The 23,863-nt window shown below is 45.0% G+C and overlaps 1 protein-coding gene across 1 annotated transcript in view; it reads right to left on the reverse strand.

Annotated features, from left to right (window-relative positions):
* Positions 1-23,863, reverse strand: part of LOC124026064 (neogenin-like) — a 53,073-nt gene that overhangs the window by 13,777 nt on the left and 15,433 nt on the right. Inside the window, exon 3 of the mRNA XM_046339238.1 lies at positions 18,471-18,607. Within this exon, the coding sequence (XP_046195194.1) occupies positions 18,471-18,607 (137 nt within the window). The remainder of the gene's footprint in view (positions 1-18,470; positions 18,608-23,863) is intronic.

Genomic DNA, 23,863 nt, shown 5'->3' on the forward strand with positions numbered 1-23,863 from the left:
CTTTAACTAAACGGCAATCCTTAAGACCTGTTATCCAACCAGGAAAACACAAAGCAATGTCCTCGTCTCTACCTCCATCTTCCCTGTAGTCTTTTTATAACAAAGCATCTCAAAGTAGTTCAAATCTGCCTAGAATTATCCCTTTGTCTCATCCTATGGAGAGTTGTGTACAGATGGAGTTCTACCCCAGACCAGGGTAATGAGGGCAGGGTCAACTTATTTGATCGTCTGTGGAGATAAATGGCCTCATCCATCTCTCCTGTAACAAGGTCATGCAGAGCGCTGTGTCTCAGCCGTGTCCTTTACAGTGTAATTGGAGTGTGGCTCTGAGGAGGCTGACTGTGTGTGTGTGTGTGTGTGTGTGTGTGTGTGTGTGTGTGTGTGTGTGTGTGTGTGTGTGTGTGTGTGTGTGTGTGTGTGTGTGTGTGTGTGTGTGTGTGTGTGTGTGTGTGTGTGTGTGTGTGTGTGTGTGTGTGTGTGTGTGTGTGTGTGTGTGTGTGTGTGTGTGTGCCCGAAGTCGGATTGTATGTGTGTATGGGGGGGGCAGCTCAGTGCTCTGATAAGATGTGACCTCCGTAACCAAGGTATAATAGCGGTGTTGTTGGTCAGTAGGGTTGTGTGTGTGGGGGGGGGGGGGAGCTCAGTGCTCTGATAAGACCTGACCTCTGTAGCCAAGGTATAATAGCTGTGTTGTTGGCGAGGAGCATCGTGTCAAACCTCTGTATCAGCCTTCACAGCTCTCCAATAGCATCCCATTCACACGTGGACCACAGACTGATTGTGGTTAACAGTTGGGTGGGTATGGTCCTTTCTACTCTTGGGGAACAGAGGATGGGTTCAACAGCGTAATCAGCAAGGTTATCTGTTCTATAATATGATCATTTAGCAGGCCCTCTTATCCAGAGCAACTTACAGCTAATAGCCTACAGGTAATTCAGTCGTGGTTTAAATCAGTTTTACCCATAACTCTAATTAAACTCCATCCTCCAACCATCTGAGCAATGATCTGAGTGGCACCCTGTAGTCTAACTGGAATATATAAGGTTCTGAGTGGCACCCTGTAGTCTAACTGGAATATATAAGGTTCTGAGTGGCACCCTGTAGTCTTACTGGAATATATAAGGTTCTGAGTGGCACCCTGTAGTCTTACTGGAATATATAAGGTTCTGAGTGGCACCCTGTAGTCTTACTGGAATATATAAGGTTCTGAGTGGCACCCTGTAGTCTTACTGGAATATATAAGGTTCTGAGTGGCATCCTGTAGTCTAACTGGAATATATAAGGTTCTGAGTGGCATCCTGTAGTCTAACTGGAATATATAAGGTTCTGAGTGGCACCCCGTAGCCTTATTGGAATATATAAGGTTCTGAGTGGCACCCCGTAGCCTTATTGGAATATATAAGGTTCTGAGTGGCACCCCGTAGCCTTATTGGAATATATAAGGTTCTGAGTGGCACCCCGTAGCCTTACTGGAATATATAAGGTTCTGAGTGGCACCCCGTAGCCTTACTGGAATATATAAGGTTCTGAGTGGCACCCTGTAGTCTTACTGGAATATATAAGGTTCTGAGTGGCACCTAACTGTAGTCTTACTGGAATATAAAGGTTCTGAGTGGCTCCCTAACTAGTCTAACTGGAATATATAAGGTTCTGAGTGGGACCCTGTCATCTAACTGGAATATATAAGGTTATGATTGGCACCCTGTAGTCTAACTGGAATATATAAGGCTCTGAGTGGCTCCCTGTAGTCTAACTGGAATATATAAGGTTCTGATTGGCACCCTGTAGTCTAACTGGGATATATAAGGTTCTGAGTGGTATCCTGTCGTCTAACTGGGATATATAAGGCTCTGAGTGGCTCCCTGTAGTCTAACTGGAATATATAAGGTTATGAGTGGCACCCTGTCATCTAACTGGGATATATAAGGCTCTGAGTGGCTCCCTGTAGTCTAACTGGAATATATAAGGTTCTGAGTGGCACCCTGTAGTCTTACTGGGATATATAAGGCTCTGAGTGGCTCCCTGTAGTCTAACTGGAATATATAAGGTTCTGAGTGGCTCCCTGTAGTCTAACTGGAATATATAAGGTTATGAGTGGCACCCTGTCGTCTAACTGGGATATATAAGGTTCTGAGTGGCACCCTGTAGTCTAACTGGGATATATAAGGTTCTGAGTGGCACCCTGTCGTCTAACTGGGATATATAAGGTTCTGAGTGGTACCCTGTCGTCTAACTGGGATATATAAGGTTCTGAGTGGCACCCTGTCGTCTAACTGGGATATATAAGGTTCTGAGTGGCACCCTGTCGTCTAACTGGGATATATAAGGTTCTGAGTGGCACCCTGTCGTCTAACTGGGATATATAAGGTTCTGAGTGGCACCCTGTCGTCTAACTGGGATATATAAGCTTCTGAGTGGCACCCTGTCCCTGTCGGCTAACTGGGATATATAAGGTTCTGAGTGGCACCCTGTCCCTAACTGGGATATATAAGCTTCTGAGTGGCTAACTGGGATATATAAGGTTCTGAGTGGCACCCTGTCGGGATATAACTGAGTGGCACCTGCCACTGACTAGCAGAACGTTGTCTAAATGGAATATATCTTGTTCTGAGTGGCAGCACATTGTCTAACTGGAATCCACACTGATCGACAAACCATTATGGGGGCATTGTCATGCTGAAACAGGAAATGGCCTTCCCCAAACTGTTGCCACAAAATTGTATGCACAGAATCGTCTAGAATGTCATTGTTTGCTGTAGCGTTAAGATTTCCCTTCACTGAAACTAAGGGTCCTGAACCATGAAAAACAGCCCCAGACCATTATTCCTCCTCCACCAACTTTACAGTTTGGCACTATGCATTTGGGCAGGTAGCGTTGTCCTGGCATCCGCCAAAACCAGATTTGTTGTCGGACTGCCAGATGGTGAAGTGTGATTCATCACCCCAGAGAACGTCTTTCCACTGCTCCCAATGGGGGCAAGCGCTACACCACTCCAGCCAACGCTTGGCGTTGCACATGGTGATCTTAGACTTGTGTGCGGCTGCTCGGCCATGGAAACCCATTTCATGAAGCTCCAGACGAACAGTTACTGTGCTGAAGATGGAAATCGGTTGTGAGTGATGCAACCAAGGACAGATGATTTTTACACGCTACGCGCTTTAGCACTCAGCAAACCCTGACCCCATCTATTGGGGAACAGCTTGAGACGGGACAACTGCTAACGCAGTGCGGTGTTGTAGAGATGGGACAACTGCGAGAGAGAGTATTCATTGCTGTGTGACGAAGAGGGGGAAGAGAGTATTCATTGCTGTGTGACGAAGAGGGGGAAGAGAGTATTCATTGCTGTGTGACGAAGAGGGGGAAGAGAGTATTCATTGCTGTGTGAAGAGGGGGAAGAGAGTATTCATTGCTGTGTGATGAGGGGGAAGAGAGTATTCATTGCTGTGTGATGAGGGGGAAGAGTATTCATTGCTGTGTGATGAAGGGGAAGAGAGTATTCATTGCTGTGTGATGAGGGGGAAGAGAGTATTCATTGCTGTGTGATGAGGGGGAAGAGAGTATTCTCATTGCTGTGTGATGGGGAAGGGGCTGTGTGAAGGGGGAAGAGAGTATTCATTGCTGTGTGATGAGGGGGAAGAGAGTATTCTTGCTGTGTGATGAGGAAGAGTATTGCTGTGTGATGAGGGGGAAGAGAGTATTCATTGCTGTGTGATGAGGGGAAGAGAGTATTCATTGCTGTGTGATGAGGGGGAAGAGAGTATTCTCATTGCTGTGTGATGAGGGGGAAGAGAGTATTCTCATTGCTGTGTGATGAGGGGAAGAGAGTATTCATTGCTGTGTGATGAGGTATTCTCATTGGAAGAGAGTATTCATCACTCCACTGGGGCGGCAGCGTAGCCTAGTGGTTAGAGGGGAAGTAACCGGAAGGTTGCAGTTAAAACCCCGAGCTGACAAGGTACAAATTGCTGTGTGATGCCCCTGAACAGGCAGTTAACCCATTGCTGTTCCCAGGGGGAAGATGTTCTTAGTATTCCTGTGTGATGAGAAAATAAGAATATGTTCTTAACTGACTTGCCTGGTTAAATTAAGGTAAAAAAATTTAAAAAATTTAAATTAAATTGCTGTGTGATGAGGGGGAAGAGAGTATTCTCATTGCTGTGTGATGAGGGGGAAGAGAGTATTCATTGCTGTGTGATAAGGGGGAAGAGAGTATTCATTGCTGTGTGATAAGGGGGAAGAGAGTATTCATTGCTGTGTGATAAGGGGGAAGAGAATATTCATTGCTGTGTGATAAAGTCGAAATGTTCTGTGTGTCTGAGTTATTGCTGGTCTTAATGTGTGTGTCAGTGTGCTGCAGTGTGTGTGTTATGCCGCAGTGTGCGTCTGTTGCAGTATCTGTGTGTCCCTGAGCAGTGTGGGGGCCCCCTGGTGAGGTGTTCTGGTGGCAGGTCCTGGCGGAGGCTGGGACCCTGTGGTGCTCATTATCTCTGGCAGAGAGAGATGTCCCCTCTCCCTCGTTCTCCTCCCTCCCCGAGCTGACGCACACCATTTCCTCTAACTGGAGTTCAGACAAATGGAACCTATTGGACTGAGCAATGAGCACAAGTTGACTAAATATACCAATAAAGCTTATGGGGACTGGGAGCTGCCAGGAGACTAGGGACATGTGGCAGTGTGTGTGTGTGGTGTTTTTATGAGGGGAGGACAAGGGAAGTGTGTATTACATGGGCATGTGAGTGTGCAGGCTGGGGGATTTGCTTGAGGGGATGCGTTTGTACATCCGTGTGTGTGTGTGTGTGTGTGTGTGTGTGTGTGTGTGTGTGTGTGTGTGTGTGTGTGTGTGTGTGTGTGTGTGTGTGTGTGTGTGTGTGTGTGTGTGTGTGTGTGTGTGTGTGTGTGTGTGTGTGTGTGTGTGTGTGTGTGTGTGTGTGTGTGTGTGTGTGTGTGTGTGTGTGTGTGTGTGTGTGTGTAGGAGGAATGGTTTTCACACCTAAGAACACCATCCTGGTTTACAATAGAGACCAGATTGCACAGAGCACTGCAATTACAGCACTAGAAGACTACATGATGACTGATCACATCCATCTTCTCCCTGCCTGCTACCTGTTTACCTTGAGGACTAAAATACACAGCCAGCCATTTCTGACATTTACAACTGATCAATGATGTTCATGCTTTAATGTTCTGTACATCAATCTCATTGTGTGAAGCCTTTATGCAACGTCTCTGCATTGTAATGTAATAATAGATTGTCTAAATCCATCATGTTCTATTTGATTCTATTCCCTTCGAGAATCATCTCTCCCCATATCCCTGTCCAGACCTAGAATGTGACAAGGACACTTCTAACACACCAATCCCACTGAAAGTCAGTAAGTCACACTCCCACTCGTATAGAAACAGGCTCTCCAGAGAGAAAACCCAGTGCTCTCCAGACCCCACAGTAAATGGATGTAGCATCAAAGTGAACCAAGAGTCTCTCTCTCTCCATCCATTCTGCCAGGCAGTCAGAGAAACTGCTGGGACAATTCTCACAGGGGGCTCAAATTATTTTCTTCAGCAGCTAGATTAGTAATAGTAGTAGAAGCTTTATTACTTTCCCTTCCTGGGTCGGACTGCAGTTGAGTTATTTAGGAGGACAGTGGAAGGTCATACATCTTTACTGTCAGTTTGTAACACAAAGCCCTCTATGGCTTCCCAATAGGCTTTTTGGAAGACTATGTGAAGGAGAGAGTTTAGCAACATACTGTGGCTTTGAACAGAGCTGCGTTCAGGATGATGATAGTTTTGTGAACCTGTGTTAACCTGAACCAGTGGTAGTGTATTGGGGTCCTACAACAGCCTCAAATCGAGACATGGTGATCAACAGGTGGAATACAATGTTTTAAACTGTTAAAGCTAGAATCCTTCAATGAAACAATAAAGCATAACCACTCTCAAATAACAAATGTAACCACTCAGATTATAGAGCTATGGATGAAAGGACTGACCATCTATGATATCAAAACGATAGTTTTAACAAAGTGGAGGCTAGTGTTTGTTTACATTGTTTACAAACATAGGAGTAAAAAAAAACAAGCTTTTATGTAGTTTTATTGGGGTTCAACTGTTTAACTAAGCTAATATGTCATTTATAAGTTACATTCTTCAAGAATCAATGGACATACATTATTCATTTATAAGTCCAAAAATGTCTATAAAAACGAAGGATTCTAGCTTTAAAGGAATTGGCCTTGTATGCTGGTCAACACCAAAGCATTTAGGTTGACGCTCAAAACATTGCAATCCTGAACGCACCCTCACTTCAAGGGCATCTACAGTAAGCATAGTTAGCACTCAAGCCATTATAATTCTGACTATGATACAAGGCACAAAGACAAAACACCGTTAACTTGGATTGCATAGCTACATTACACAACATATTATTGACTGAGGACCCATCGCTCTTCTTTACTTATCTGGATTAGAGGGTTTTACACCAAACAAATGTTTTGGGAGAGTCCGATGGTCCTCTTTTGATTAGCTTATCCCCGAGCCATATTTAGCTTTATGACTCCCAAAACAGCCTGGCCAGTGAGGTTTGTACTCTACCCGGAGGGGGGAACGGAACATGGGCTTGAGCTAAATAGCTCTCCTGTTCTTTTCACGATAACGGCTTTAGTCTAAATCCCGACCAAAACAAACAGTGAGGGAAGAATAAGGCGGCGGTGGTCAGATGCTTGATCATTGTTTTCCCAGCGGCTGGACCAACATACAGCAGCAGCAAGGAATGCATTCTGGGTAATAACCACAGAGAGATCATTCCTGGGACGTCTAACACCCAACGCCTTTTAGGATGGTCCAAGAACAACATGTGGCTCGAACTAAAGCTGGAAGCTGGTAGAAATTACAAAAGATTGGACGGCTACGATTCTGAATGTAGTTAGTTCTCGCTGGTATTTCCTTCAAACAGTTCCAAGTCAAAAGACCAGACTCCTACAAAACAGAAGCCAATGCCCCTGTTCTAATACTCTGACAACATCCTTCCTGCCAACCTTTATTCCTCAAAGTAATCAATGACCTGACATCTAACGGTTGGAGTCTCTGTAATGGAACCTTCCCTCCTTCCATTAAACTGTGTTAGAGTAGGGACACTTATTTATCTAGGTATTGGAACCCTTCCCTCCTTCCATTAAACTGTGTTAGAGTATGGACACTTATTTATCTAGGTATTGGAACCCTTCCCTCGTTCCATTAAACTGTGTTACAGTAGGGACAGACTTATTTATCTAGGTATTGGAACCCTTCCCTCCTTCCATTAAACTGTGTTACAGTAGGGACAGACTTATTTATCTAGGTATTGGAACCCTTCCCTCCTTCCATTAAACTGTGTTACAGTAGGGACAGACTTATTTATCTAGGTATTGGAACCCTTCCCTCCTTCCATTAAACTGTGTTACAGCAGGGACAGACTTATTTATCTAGGTATTGGAACGGGGCCCTGTACCTGGTCAACTTGACTCAACCCTAGCTGCACTCTGGGGGGTTGGTGTCTCTATAATGGAACCCTTCCCTCCTTCCATTAAACTGTGTTACAGTAGGGACAGACTTATTTATCTAGGTATTGGAACCCTTCCCTCCTTCCATTAAACTGTGTTACAGTAGGGACAGACTTATTTATCTAGGTATTGGAACCTTCCCTCCTTCCATTAAACTGTGTTACAGTAGGGACAGACTTATTTATCTAGGTATTGGAACCCTTCCCTCCTTCCATTAAACTGTGTTACAGTAGGGACAGACTTATTTATCTAGGTATTGGAACCCTTCCCTCCTTCCATTAAACTGTGTTACAGTAGGGACAGACTTATTTATCTAGGTATTGGAAAGGGGCCCTGTACCTGGTCAACTTCCAACCCTATCTGCTTCCTGTATTTCCCTCCTTCCATTAAACTGTGTTACAGCAGGGACAGACTTATTTATCTAGGTATTGGAACCCTTCCCTCCTTCCATTAAACTGTGTTACAGCAGGGACAGAGTTATTTATCTAGGTATTGGAACCCTTCCCTCCTTCCATTAAACTGTGTTACAGTAGGGACAGACTTATTTATCTAGGTATTGGAACCCTTCCCTCCTTCCATTAAACTGTGTTACAGCAGGGACAGACTTATTTATCTAGGTATTGGAACCCTTCCCTCCTTCCATTAAACTGTGTTACAGCAGGGACAGACTTGTTTTTCTAGGTATTGGAACCCTTCCCTCCTTCCATTAAACTGTGTTACAGTAGGGACAAACTTATTTATCTAGTTATTGGAAAGGGGCCCTGTACCTGGTCAACTTGACTCAACCCTATCTGCACTCTGGGGGGTTGGTATCTCTGTAATGGAACCCTTCCCTCCTTCCATTAAACTGTGTTACAGTAGGGACAGACTTATTTATCTAGGTATTGGAAAGGGGCCCTGTACCTGGTCAACTTGACTCAACCCTATCTGCACTCTGGGGGGTTGGTATCTCTGTAATGGAACCCTTCCCTCCTTCCATTAAACTGTGTTACAGTAGGGACAGACTTATTTATCTAGGTATTGGAAAGGGGCCCTGTACCTGGTCAACTTGACTCAACCCTATCTGCACTCTGGGGGGTTGGTATCTCTGTAATGGAACCCTTCCCTCCTTCCATTAAACTGTGTTACAGTAGGGACAGACTTATTTATCTAGGTATTGGAACGGGGCCCTGTACCTGGTCAACTTGACTCAACCCTATCTGCACTCTGGGGGGTTGGTATCTCTGTAATGGAACCCTTCCCTCCTTCCATTAAACTGTGTTACAGTAGGGACAGACTTATTTATCTAGGTATTGGAACGGGGCCCTGTACCTGGTCAACTTGACTCAACCCTATCTGCACTCTGGGGGGTTTGGGGGGGGCTGTAATATGTACACCACGTCTGTGTATTTATTCACCATTACAACTTGATATAGTCCATGACCCTGACGTCTAGCATCGGAGTCAATGTTTTGTCTTTGAGCTATAAAGTATGTGACTTTACTTTTCACATCAATTCATCAGATCTTGCTACCTCACTGCTCTAGTCAAAATCATTTCATACTTATGTTGTTTAATACCAGCTAGCTATCACAATGTACATGTTTCCTATAGTTCCTTCCAAGTGTGGTACTGCTTTCCATACAAGCCATTGTAAACATAAGTCATTGAGACTGATCGTTTCTTTGTATCTTAGGAGATACAGGAATACTATCCCTCCTCCAACCATGTAGGCCAAGAGCTGTTCTTTTAAAGAGATACTTTAGGATTTTGGCAATAAGGTCCTTTATCTACTTTCCCAGTCAGATGAAGAACTCCTGGATGTAATCTGTATGTATCGGTGTCCAGTATGAAGGAAGTGAGAGGTACAGTTGAAGTCAGAAGTTTACATACACCTTAGCCAAATACGTTTAAACTCAGTTTTTCACAATTCATGACATTTAATCCGAGTAAAAATTCCCTGTCAGTTAGGATCACCACTATATTTTAAGAAAGTGAAATGTCAGAATAATAGAGAGAATGATTTATTTCAGCATTTTTATTTCATTCATCACATTCCCAGTGGGGAAATACATTCAATTTGTATTTGGTAGCATTGCCTTTAAATTGTTTAACTTGGGTCAAACGTTTCGGGTAGCCTTCCACAAGCTTCCCACAATAAGTTGGGTGAATTTTGGCCCATTCCTCCTGACAGAGCTGGTGTAACTGAGTCAGGTTTGTAGGCCTCCTTGCTCACACAGTTTTTTTCAGTTCTGCCCACAAATGTTTTATATGATTGAGATCAGGGCTTTGTGATGGCCACTCCAATACCTCGACTTTGTTGTCCTCAAGCCATTTTGCCACAACTTTGGAAGTATGATTGGGGTCATTGTCCATTTGGAAGACCCATTTGCGACCAAGCTTTAACTTCCTGACTGATGTCTTGAGATGTTGCTTCAATATATCCAGATACTTTTCCTACCTCATGATGGCATCTATTTTGTGAAGGGCACTGGTCCCTCCTGTAGCAAAGCACCACCTCCCCATGCATCACGGTTGGGATGGTGTTCTTCGGCTTGCAAGCATCCCCCTTTTTCCTCCAAACATAATGATGGTCATTATGGCCAAACAGTTATATTTTTGTTTCATCAGACCAGAGGACATTTCTCCAAAAAGTACGATCTTTGTCCTCATGTGCAGTTGCAAACCCTAGTCTGGCTTTTTTAGAGCGGTTTTGGAGCAGTGGCTTCTTCCTTGCTGAGCGGCCTTTCAGGTTATATCGATATAGGACTAGTTTTACTGTGGATATACACTGCTCAAAAAAATAAAGGGAACACTAAAATAACACAATCTAGATCTGAATTAATTAAATATTCTTATTAAATACCTTTTTCTTTACATAGTTGAATGTGCTATCAACAAAATCACACAAAAAATGATCAATGGAAATAAAATGTATCAATCCATGGAGGTCTGGATTTGGAGTCATACTCAAAATTAAAGTGAAAAACCACACTACAGGCTGATCCAACTCTGATGTAATGTCTTTAAAACTGTTCCCAGGCCGTCATTGAAAGTAAGAATGTGTTCTTAACTGACTTGCCTGGTTAAATAAAGGTAAAATAAAAAAATTAAAATAAAAAACAAGTCAAAATGATGCTCAGTAGTGTGTGTGGCCTCCACGTGCCTGTATGACCTCCCTACAACGCCTGGGCATGCTCCTGATGAGGTGGCAAATGGTCTCCTGAGGGATCTCCTCCAAGACCTGGACTAAAGCATCCGCCAATTCCTGGACAGTCTGTGGTGCAACGTGGCGTTGGTGGATGGAGCGAGACTTGATGTCCCAGATGTGCTCAATTGGATTCAGGTCTGGGGAACGGGCGGGCCAGCCGGGCGGGCCAGCCACATGAGGTCTAGCATTGTCTTGCATCAGGAGGAACCCAGGGCCAACCGCACCAGCATATGGTCTCACAAGGGGTCTGAGGATCTCATCTCGGTACCTAATGGCAGTCAGGCTACCTCTGGCAAGCACATGGAGGGTTGTGTGCGACCCCCCCAAAGAAATGCCACCCCACACCATGACTGACCCATCGCCAAACCGGTCATGCTGGAGGACGTTGCAGGCAGCAGAACGTTCTACACGGCGTCTCCAGACTCTGTCATGTCTGTCACATGTGCTCAGTGTGAACCTGCTTTCATCTGTGAAGAGCACAGGGCGCCAGTGGCAAATTTGCCCATCTTGGTGTTCTCTGGCAAATGCCAAACGTCCTGCACGGTGTTTGGCTGTAAGCACAACTCCCACCTGTGGACGTCGGGCCCTCATACCACCCCCATGGAGTCTGTTTCTGACCGTTTGAGCAGACACATGCACATTTGTGGCCTGCTGGAGGTAATTTTGCAGGGCTCTGGCAGTGCTCCTCCTGCTCCTCCTTGCACAAAGGCGGAGGTACCGGTCCTGCTGCTGGGTTGTTGCCCTCCTACGGCCTCCTCCACATCTCCTGATGTACTGGCCTGTCTCCTGGTAGCGCCTCCATGCTCTGGACACTACGCTGACAGACACAGCAAACCTTCTTGCAACAGCTCGCATTGATGTTTCATCCTGGATCAGCTGCACTACCTGAGCCACTTGTGTGGGTTGTAGACTCCGTCTCATGCTACCACTAGAGTAAAGCACCACCAGCATTCAAAAGTGACCAAAGCATCAGCCAGGAAGCATAGAAACTGAGAAGTGGTCTGTGGTCACCACTTGCAGAACCACTCCTTTATTGGGGGTGTCTTGCTAATTGCCTATAATTTCCACCTGTTGTCTATTCCATTTGCACACCAGCATGTGAAATGTATTGTCAATCAGTGTTGCTTCCTAAGTGGACAGTTTGATTCCACAGAAGTGTGATTGACTTGGAGTTACTTAAACAACACAATGTGTTCCCTTTTTTTTGAGCAGTGTAGATATTTTTGCACCCGTTTCCTCCAGCATCTTCACAAGGTCCTTTGCTGTTTTTCTGGGAATGATTTGTACTTTTCGCACCACAGTACATTCATGTCTAGGAGACAGAACATGTCTCCTTCCTGAGCGGTATGATGGCTGAGTGGAACCATGGTGTTCATACTTTCGTACTATTGTTTGTACAGACGAATGTGGTACCTTCAGGTGTTTGGAAATTGCTCCCAAGGATGAACCAGACTTGTGGAGGTCTACAAAATTTTTTCTGATGTCTTGGCTGATTTCTTTTGATTTTCCCATGATGTCAAGCAAAGAGGCACTGAGTGTGGAGGTAGGCCTTGAAATACTTCCACAGGTACACACCTCCAATTGACTCAAATGACGTCAATTAGCCTATCAGAAGCTTCTAAAGCCATGATATCATTTTCTGGAATTTTCTAAGCTGTTTAAAGGCACAGTCAACTTAGTGTATGTAAACGTCTGTGATACAGTAAATTATAAGTGAAATAATCTGTCTGTAAACAATTGTTGGAAAAATTACTTGTGTTATGCACAAAGTAGATGTCCTAACAGACTTGCCAAAACTATAGTTTGTTGAAAAACAAGTTTTAATGACTCCAACCAAAGTTTATGTAGACTTCAACTGTAGTTTCTCGAGCCAATGCTAACTAGTGTTAGCACATGAACTGGATGTCTACAGGAAAGTAATTGCGCCAACACTAGCAAACTCCCAACTGCACACAGAAACATAAAAATGGTATCCGCAAGTTCATCTGACTCTGTGGATACATTGACTCGTTAACAACATCCTGAAACTATCCCCTTAATACAGTCACTACTAGACATAAGTTTGAATAAGTGATGAATTGTGCTAAACCACCAAGGTTAATAGGGAATTAGCTTTGGTTGCTGTGAAGAGAGCAAACAGGGAAGAAACTAACTATGCAGGCTTCCCATGGCTAAATCAATTATGGTCCATGTTCAACTTTAATATACATCTTTAACATGGCAACAAGCAATTAAATGTATCCGCTGGGGACCACTTAGTAGAGTGCATTGAAATAGAACTGTAATGTTTAAACTGTCTAACTGAGCCAGAGGTACAGTAGAGGAGATGTCTTGGAGCTATGTAGCGTTTTCCGTTGCATAAAGGTGCAACTTGAAGAATTCCTGATAAATTTGGTCCAATTATTTTCTTGACATTCAATCTACTTGAAATGGGGAAGCCTCTGTGGCTCTACCTTCTTAGTCACCCAGATAAGAGCTATTCTAGCTTTTTAGAAGCTCGCCATTGGTTAGCAGAGACAACCATCCAATCACGATTCTAACTGGCCAAACTGAATAACACGCGTCACACACTGGCGAGTGAATAACACTCGTCACACACTGGCGAGTGCTGAGTTCACGCCAGAGCCCTAGTGGGGCCTCGCTGTCACACACAGAACAAACAGACTGGAACATGGGGAGAGGCTTTCTGTCTAACAGACCATCTCACATGACAACACACACACAGGCACAGTATGAGCATCTACACGGGCAGACACTCATGGTCCCCTCCATCCACACTCTCGTTCACGATCCCAAAAAGATAGGCAAATCCCCAAATCCCATAAAGTAGTGAAAAGGGATGTTTCCTTCCCCATTACGTGTCTGTGCCCAAAATATCTCATGGAACGTTTCTTTTACTTCCTGAAAATGGCAGGTTGATGACGTTGGGGCGACCGACTGGGAGAGATCAGGAAGGCAATATGTCACAGTTCAAACACCCAGAGATTCTTATCAGACTCCCACTGCCTCAGCTCTAGAGGGCCATTTACAGCCACTATTATGGGTGGACAAAACATCAAGTCTCATCTTCTAGTTTCCCATCTCAATTCCACATTAGAGGAAACATTTCACACCCCACTGAGCTGGCTCCTAGCTCAAATATAACTATAGAAATAAATATTCCCTCTGTACAGGCAGGCTATTCAACTTTCACTGGACCCAGGCTTGTCCTGCCTATGAAGAGCACATGGAATGAAAACAGCAGGCACACATTTCCACCACCCAGAATCTCTCACACACACATGTTACCTAACATATATAAATGCATTAAGGAACTCACAGACACACACACATTTCAGTCCTGGAGAAAGGACCATTTAACACCAAGAACCCTCAACCCAGGCCTCCACAGTGCAACAATGGCACAGGCCCTGTAATTAAAACCTGCTGTGTCCTCTGGCCTCATTTACTGTCTTGCCAGCTCCAATAAAGGAGGAGACATTGCAGCGCAGCCACACAGCCTGGTCCCTCTACCCTGGCAGAGAGGGCCCCTGGAGCCATTACACACACTCGTGTGACTATGTGTGTGTGACTGACTATGTGTGTGTGTGTGTGTGTGTGTGTGTGTGTGTGTGTGTGTGTGTGTGTGTGTGTGTGTGTGTGTGTGTGTGTGTGTGTGTGTGTGTGTGTGTGTGTGTGTGTGTGTGTGTGTGTGTGTGTGTGTGTGTGTGTGTGTGTGTGTGTCCTGTGTGTGTGTGTCCTGTGTGTGTGACCTGTGTGTGTGTGACCTGTGTGTGTGTGTGTGACCTGTGTGTGTGTGTGACCTGTGTGTGTGTGTGTGTGACCTGTGTGTGTGTGTCCTGTGTGTGTGTGACCTGTGTGTGTGTGACCTGTGTGTGTGTGACCTGTGTGTGTGTGACCTGTGTGTGTGTGACCTGTGTGTGTGTGACCTGTGTGTGTGTGACCTGTGTGTGTGTGACCTGTGTGTGTGTGACCTGTGTGTGTGTGACCTGTGTGTGTGTGACCTGTGTGACCTGTGTGACCTGTGTGACCTGTGTGACCTGTGTGACCTGTGTGACCTGTGCGTGTGTGACCTGTGCGTGTGTGACCTGTGCGCGTGTTGCGTGTGACCGCATGCCTGTCCTCATTGGTCCGTGGGAATGAAGTGAAGTGAGGCCTAGTGAGACTAGGTGAGACCGTATCTGCCATGTCAAACTAAAGCCATGGGACTGTTGTTTCAGGAGAACTAGCCATCTTTAAAAATGAGTGACAAGCAACTCCACTGAATCAGAATAGATTTTGAGTAAACAGCAAAGCAACAACACTTTTTTCAAAGTTCTAGGTTCACAACTTGGAAATCAAACCAAATTATGGGTTGGTGTGGAGAGTGGAGAATACACCCTGTCTTGTTTTGATTCAGAGTTGTGTGTGTGTGTGTCCGCACAATCCCCTTAAGCAAAGCAGCCAACCGCAGTCCTCAAACTGTTCAATTCAATTCAACAGACAAGCAACAGCTGCCTGTAGGGCCCTCAATCATTCTGCAGCGAAACCACCACACTAATCATGACAAAGTCCTCCACCACACTAATCATGACAAAGTCCTCCACCACACTAATCATGACAAAGTCCTCCACCACACTAATCATGACAAAGTCCTCCACCACACTAATCATGACAAAGTCCTCCACCACACTAATCATGACAAAGTCCTCCACCACACTAATCATGACAAAGTCCTCCACCACACTAATCATGACAAAGTCCTCCACCACACTAATCATGACAAAGTCCTCCAACTGTTCACACTAATCATGACAAAGTCCTCCACCACACTAATCATGACAAAGTCACCACACTAATCATGACAAAGTCCCATTGGGTCACATCACATCATTTGGTTTATTTCTCGGAAACAAATCTGTACAGAAACTTGCCACAAAGCCTACATCACATTCATTTGGGTGAAAAGGCATTAGGTCTTTCGAAAGAGAGACTTTTTATTGTAGAAATGTCCATCAATTGTGCCCTATACATTTGTATCCATGTCCTTCAAAATAAAATAAAAGCCCTTTTCCTGAGGCAGCCAATTGAGCGTTTATTTTGTCCAATTGTCAGGAGAACCAATTAATGTCACACTTTACCGGAGCTTCTGCACAACATGTCAATACAATTGAGCCATTTTAGCAGGAGCTCTCATCCAGAGTGCCTTCCAGTAGTGAGTTACCTACTGGTCCCCGTGGGAATCCAACCCACAACCCTGGCCAGCGACATGCTCTACCAACTGAGCCACACAGGATGTTGTGGAGGAAGATAAAACATGAATAAGTGTGTACCCATTATATTTCTGTAACACTTTGGGAACGACAAATATGAGATTAACACTTCCTAGTCACATCAACACAGAGAGAGAACAGGAGAATAAAATAAACAGGGGGGTTGATTTCACTCTGACTCACAGTCCACAGGCCAACTACCTCTGTAGGCTACTTACTATCTACATTGTACTGCAACAGGCTATTCTGATGGGTGGTTTTGATACAATGCTACGTGTAATGCTACACGTAATGCCTGTAATGGTTTGGTGTCTATCTACAGTATATTGATGATACCATATCAAGAGCTACAATAGTATGTGTCCTGGGGAAAGTTGAACTCTGGGTGTTCGGGTGTTAAATTATAGAGAGATCGTAGGTGGATATTAACGTTTGACACTCAGACTCATTTGGATCTGAACCATTTGCTAACTGATAACGGTATGTGACATTTGGATCTGAACCATTTGCTAACTGATAACGGTATGTGACATTTGGATCTGAACCATTTGCTAACTGATAACGGTATGTGACATTTGGATCTGAACCATTTGCTAACTGATAACGGTATGTGACATTTGGATCTGAACCATTTGCTAACTGTTAACGGTATGTGACATTTGGATCTGAACCATTTGCTAACTGTTAACGGTATGTGACATTTGGATCTGAACCATTTGCTAACTGATAACGGTATGTGACATTTGGATCTGAACCATTTGCTAACTGATAACGGTATGTGACATTTGGATCTTTGAACCATTTTTGCTTTGCTAACTGATAACGGTATGTGACATTTGGATCTGAACCATTTGCTAACTGATAACGGTATGTGACATTTGGATCTGAACCATTTGCTAACTGATAACGGTATGTGACATTTGGATCTAAACCATTTGCTAACTGATAACGGTATGTGACATTTGGATCTGAACCATTTGGATCTAACTTTGATAACGGTATGTGACATTTGGATCTGAACCATTTGCTAACTGATAACGGTATGTGACATTTGGATCTGAACCATTTGCTAACTGATAACGGTATGTGACATTTGGATCTGAACCATTTGCTAACTGATAACGGTATGTGACATTTGGATCTGAACCATTTGCTAACTGTTAACGGTATGTGACATTTGGATCTGAACCATTTGCTAACTGTTAACGGTATGTGACATTTGGATCTGAACCATTTGCTAACTGATAACGGTATGTGACATTTGGATCTGAACCATTTGCTAACTGATAACGGTATGTGACATTTGGATCTGAACCATTTGCTAACTGATAACGGTATGTGACATTTGGATCTGAACCATTTGCTAACTGATAACGGTATGTGACATTTGGATCTGAACCATTTGCTAACTGATAACGGTATGTGACATTTGGATCTAAACCATTTGCTAACTGATAACGGTATGTGACATTTGGATCTGAACCATTTGCTAACTGATAACGGTATGTGACATTTGGATCTGAACCATTTGCTAACTGATAACGGTATGTGACATTTGGATCTGAACCATTTGCTAACTGATAACGGTATGTGACATTTGGATCTAAACCATTTGCTAACTGATAACGGTATGTGACATTTGGATCTAAACCATTTGCTAACTGATAACGGTATGTGACATTTGGATCTAAACCATTTGCTAACTGATAACGGTATGTGACATTTGGATCTGAACCATTTGCTAACTGATAACGGTATGTGACATTTGGATCTGAACCATTTGCTAACTGATAACGGTATGTGACATTTGGATCTGAACCATTTGCTAACTGATAACGGTATGTGACATTTGGATCTGAACCATTTGCTAACTGATAACGGTATGTGACATTTGGATCTAAACCATTTGCTAACTGATAACGGTATGTGACATTTGGATCTAAACCATTTGCTAACTGATAACGGTATGTGACATTTGGATCTAAACCATTTGCTAACTGATAACGGTATGTGACATTTGGATCTGAACCATTTGCTAACTGATAACGGTATGTGACATTTGGATCTGAACCATTTGCTAACTGATAACGGTATGTGACATTTGGATCTAAACCATTTGCTAACTGGTAACGGTATGTGACATTTGGATCTGAACCATTTGCTAACTGATAACGGTATGTGACATTTGGATCTAAACCATTTGCTAACTGATAACGGTATGTGACATTTGGATCTGAACCATTTGCTAACTGATAACGGTATGTGACATTTGGATCTAAACCATTTGCTAACTGATAACGGTATGTGACATTTGGATCTAAACCATTTGCTAACTGATAACGGTATGTGACATTTGGATCTGAACCATTTGCTAACTGATAACGGTATGTGACGGATCGTTAAAGTGTGTGAAACACACTATCAGAGAAGACTTTTTCCAGGCTAGTACTCCATGAAAAGTGATGTGTTTGACTTCATCAGTGCAGTACCTTGTACAGTGAGCTCTGCCTTGGCCTCGATAGTGTTGTTAGTGATGTCTGCCATACAGCTGTAGACGCCTGCATCCTCCTCAGTCAGGTTGTAGATCAACAGACTGCCTCCTCCCACCAACTCCAACTTCCCCTCACTGCCAGACAAAACAACAGAGAGGTAGGAAAATTACAATTCACTTGTAGATTTCAGGAGGTAAATCGGCAGAGATTCGACACTTCCTCAGAGTGTTAGTGAGGAACGGCTGAGTGAGGAACGGCTGAGCAGCATGATTATCGTTCACGAGCTGGCGTCCTCGTTTCACGTGTGATTCACAAGTTGCCACAGTATAGAACAGCTCTGTATGAGAGTCCTTTACATACCACCATAATACAGAGCCGACACAACGCAGACACACCCCTTGATTTATTACACATCTGACTGTTTTACAGCCTGAATTCAACATGGATTAAATACTCATCTACACCCAATACCCCAGAATGACTAAGTGAAAACATGTTTAGACATTTTTGCACATTTATTGAAAATGAAATACAGAAATATCTTTTTCCAGAAATATTCACCCCAGAATCAATACTCTGTTGGATCGCCTTCGGCAGCGATGAAAGCTGGGAGTCTTTTTGGGAAAGTCTCTAAGAGCTTTCCACACCTGGATTGGGCAACCTTTGCCCTTTGTTCATTTCAAAAAGATGTCAAGCTCTGTCAAGTAGATTGTTGATCTTTGCTAGGCAGCCATTTTCATGTCTTGCCATAGATTTTAAAGCAGATTGAAGTAAAAACTGTAACTAGACCACTCATGAACATTCAATGTTGTCTTGGTAAGCAACTAATTTGACCTTGTGTAAAAATGTTAAAAAGCAGACAACTTCACCTTTCAGCAAGACGAGAACCTAAAACACATCTACCAATTGGTGCCCTTCTTTGCGAGGCGTTGAAAAACATCCCTAGACTTTGTGGTTGAATATTTGCTTGAAGTTCACTACTCAATTGAGGGACCTAACAGATAGTTGGTACAGAGAAGGAAGAGTCATTCAAAAATCATGTTAACCACTATTATTCAACAATGAATGAGTCCATGCAATATGTTATCTGATTAGTTCAGCACAGTTTTATTACTGAACGTTTTTAGGTTTGTGCCATAAAGTGGTTGAATACTTTTTGACTGGAGACATTTCAGCTTTGGAAAAAAATATAAAAACAAACAAAATTCCACATTCACATTATGGAGAATTGTGTGTGAATACGTTCTGAAGGCACTGTAGATGCATGATTACTTGAGTTCTTGTGTTCAGCTAAAATGTGTGATTCAAGAGCATGAACGGTGACCCTCCCACTATAATACTGTTGATGACCCAGCACCAAGACATTCACACTAAGATGGTAACAGAGATGAGGTTCTCATTGGCTCTCCGACAACTGAATGGTATGAAGAACCCAATACTAGGTGGAAGCATCAATGAATTCCCTCAGGCCTGGGAGATTTGGTTACATGTGGATCCAAAATCACCCCTTTTCTCAACCTAAAGCAGCATCTCATCTTCCAACAAACCCAGTGACCTCCATCTTAAAGAGCTTGTCCTTTGAACTGCTCAATATTCCAGGAGGGTAGCAGGCCTCCGACAACAGTGTTGATTTAACTTGTGATGTAGAGGAAGAAATCAATAGGTTATGAAGGAGAGCACTGGTGAGTGTGTGTGTGTGTGTGTGTGTGTGTGTGTGTGTGTGTGTGTGTGTGTGTGTGTGTGTGTGTGTGTGTGTGTGTGTGTGTGTGTGTGTGTGTGTGTGTGTGTGTGTGTGTGTGTGTGTGTGTGTGTGTGTGTGTGTGTGTGTGTGTGTGTGTGTGTGTGTGTGTGTGTTACAGTAGGGAGAGAGTGGTACAGTAGGGAGAGAGTGATAGTAGAGAAAATAGCCCTTGGCGGTACCAGGAAACAGAGGGGAGGCAGAGATCGTAGAACTGCAGAACCCACTGTCTGCACACTGCAGAACCCACTGTCTGCGGGCCATCGATTTGATTTAAACTCCTGACGAGGTGGGATTTCCACCGCAGCGTGCACCCTTCCTGCTCTCTTTTTCACTCCCTCTCCCTCCCCACCACTTTGCCCTGCCTGTAATGGCTGCCTACAGCACCCTGTGCCACCTGATTGGCTGCCTACAGCACCCTGTGCCATCTGATTGGCTGCTTACAGCACCCTGGGCCATCTACTGTGTAACAGAGCTGTTTGTTGGACTGGGCCTCTACCTGCTGTCTGGATGACATCACACTGCTGACTGAGGGAAAGATGTGGCTTGTTCAGAGCACAATTCCAATGATCTTCACATCGCCTGGATTGACAATGGATAGACTGTTGGTGTGGCCAAAGGCATGATTGAACCCATTCATATATGTTGATAAGATTAGTGGAACTGCCCCAGCAGAAAGTTTTGAATGAACACTTGTGAAATAACAACACACACTGCAGTAAGTGAATATTATTTTGGTACCAGTGTGACAACAGCCTCTTGTTCAGAGTGTGAGTGCTATTCGCTGAGACGTTCCCAGAGGTGAATGGCTGGTTGGTTGGCTGGTGGTGCAGTCGACTGCAGCCTATAGGACGGGAGTCCACACAGCAGTCCAGACCCAACCACAGATTGTATAAGAGGGGAACAGTAGCTGCAGTCAGAACATCATAACAGTAACTCATAAAGGAGTATTTTGTCCTCTCCCCAGGTCCTGAGACCGCTTTATGAAACAGGCCACAAACACCTTGCTCTAGCTGGCTTCTCTCCCTTCTTCTCAGGGCCTCCAAAATGTTGTCATGTTCTTTTAGTAGGTGTAGGAGTTGGGGCCATTCAAAAGACACAGTGTGGAATTGAACAGATCAATAGGATTCCTGTAGTCCTTGTAGAAGAGTCGCTGGGCTCCATTGAAGGCCTTCGCTCCACCAGGGCGTCTACTCTCATTGACAGTGGCATTGTGACACAGTGTGGAATTGAACAGATCAATAGGATTCCTGTAGTCCTTGTAGAAGAGTCGCTGGGCTCCATTGAAGGCCTTCGCTCCACCAGGGCGTCTACTCTCATTGACAGTGGCATTGTGACACAGTGAGGTGCAGGTATTGAAGATGTCAATACCTTTTCACTACATCCAGAAAGGCTACGTAGGAAAGTCACATAGTTACAGTCTCTCCACGCTTTACAACAATGAGATCTTAAAATCAGTTTAAGACGTCACCACTCTCACCTTTCAGTCAATGAGGAAAGATTGTGAGTCAGTTGAAAGGATTGAATCAGTAACACGGGAAGCAATATGGCCGAGCTCCACGGTCGCGGCTAATTCCTCCCTATGCTGTATTCAAATCTGAGCCGGAGCTGTTGTGACCGTGAGATATGCCACATCCCCGTGGTAACAGAGACTCTTCAGTGGAAGAGGCAGGAGCCTGGGCATAATTAAAAACGCATTACACAGTCCTCACCTACAAAGGGCCTTTTAATTAGCTCCAAATTTTCACTGTCACTTAGCATCCGTTCGCTGCCACGAGGACGCTAGACACGCTATCGGAGAACGGTATTGAGTGCGAGGTGAGATGTCGCAGGTACCGGTTGATATGGCGCTAATTGGGCTCGCGCTTTGTATGAAAGCTAGAGATATGGTGCTATTGTCACTTTCACCTGGCAGAGAGAGCCGAGTCACTGGCGTGCTTGGAAGTGTTGATGTACTGATGAAGTATGTCTGGCTGCAAGGATGTACAGCTGGGTCGTCAGGTGGCTACATAACATGGATGTACAGCTGGGTCGTCAGGTGGCTACATAACGTGGATGTACAGCTGGGTCGTCAGGTGGCTACATAACGTGGATGTACAACTGGGTCGTCAGGTGGCTACATAACGTGGATGTACAGCTGGGTCGTCAGGTGGCTACATAACGTGGATGTACAGCTGGGTCGTCGCGTGGCTACATAACGTGGATGTACAGCTGGGTCGTCAGGTGGCTACATAACATGGATGTATAGCTGGGTCGTCAGGTGGCTACATAACATGGATGTACAGCAGGGTCGTCAGGTGGCTACATAACATATGGATGTATAGCTGGGTCGTCAGGTGGCTACATAACATGGATGTACAGCAGGGTCGTCAGGTGGTGAGGATTTGAGTAGACTGAAGAGAGGAGCGTAGGTTTCTCCCACACTGTAGCGGAAAATTCCTTTATTTTACCCCCCAATTTCATGGAATCCAATTGGTAGTTACAGTCTTGTCTCAACGCTGCAACTCCCATACAGACTCGGGAGAGGCGAAGGTCGAGAGCCATACTGCTTCTTGACACAATGCCCACTTAACCCGGAAGCCAGCCACGCCAATGTGTCAGAGGAAAAACTGTACACCTGGCGACCGTGTCAGCGTGCACTGCGCCCGGCCCGCCACAGGAGCCGCTAGTGCCCAATAGGACAAGGACATCCCTGCCGGACAAACCCTCCCCTAACCCGGACGACACTGGGCCAATAGGGCGCCACCCCATGGGTCTCCATGGGAGAGGAACCTAGGACTATAGCCCAGATTCCTATATCTGTTCTCTGTCCAGGCTCCCAGCGAGCCCAGGTTCCAATATCTGTCCAGGCTCCCAGCGAGCCCAGGTTCCAATATCTGTCCTCTGTCCAGGCTCCCAGCGAGCCCAGGTTCCTATATCTGTTCTCTGTCCAGGCTCCCAGCGAGCCCAGGTTCCTATATCTGTCCTCTGTCCAGGCACCCGGCGAGCCCAGGTTCCAATATCTGTCCTCTGTCCAGGCTCCCAGCGAGCCGAGGTTCCTATATCTGTTCTCTGTCCAGGCTCCCAGCGAGCCCAGGTTCCTATATCTGTTCTCTGTCCAGGCTCCCAGCGAGCCCAGGTTCCTATATCTGTCCAGGCTCCCAGCAAGCCCAGGTTCCTATATCTGTCCAGGCTCCCAGCGAGCCCAGGTTCCAATATCTGTCCAGGCTCCCAGCGAGCCCAGGTTCCTATATCTGTTCTCTGTCCAGGCTCCCAGCGAGCCCAGGTTCCAATATCTGTCCAGGCTCCCAGCGAGCCCAGGTTCCTATATCTGTCCAGGCTCCCAGCGAGCCCAGGTTCCTATATCTGTCCAGGCTCCCAGCGAGCCCAGGTTCCAATATCTGTCCAGGCTCCCAGCGAGCCCAGGTACCTATATCTGTTCTCTGTCCAGGCTCCCAGCGAGCCCAGGTTCCTATATCTGTTCTCTGTCCAGGCTCCCAGCGAGCCCAGATTCCAATATCTGTCCAGGCTCCCAGCGAGCCCAGGTTCCTATATCTGTTCTCTGTCCAGGCTCCCAGCGAGCCCAGGTTCCAATATCTGTCCAGGCTCCCAGCGAGCCCAGGTTCCTATATCTGTTCTCTGTCCAGGCTCCCAGCGAGCCCAGGTTCCTATA

The sequence above is a fragment of the Oncorhynchus gorbuscha genome, unplaced genomic scaffold (assembly GCF_021184085.1).
Source record: "Oncorhynchus gorbuscha isolate QuinsamMale2020 ecotype Even-year unplaced genomic scaffold, OgorEven_v1.0 Un_scaffold_2547, whole genome shotgun sequence".
Lineage (NCBI taxonomy): Eukaryota > Metazoa > Chordata > Actinopteri > Salmoniformes > Salmonidae > Oncorhynchus > Oncorhynchus gorbuscha.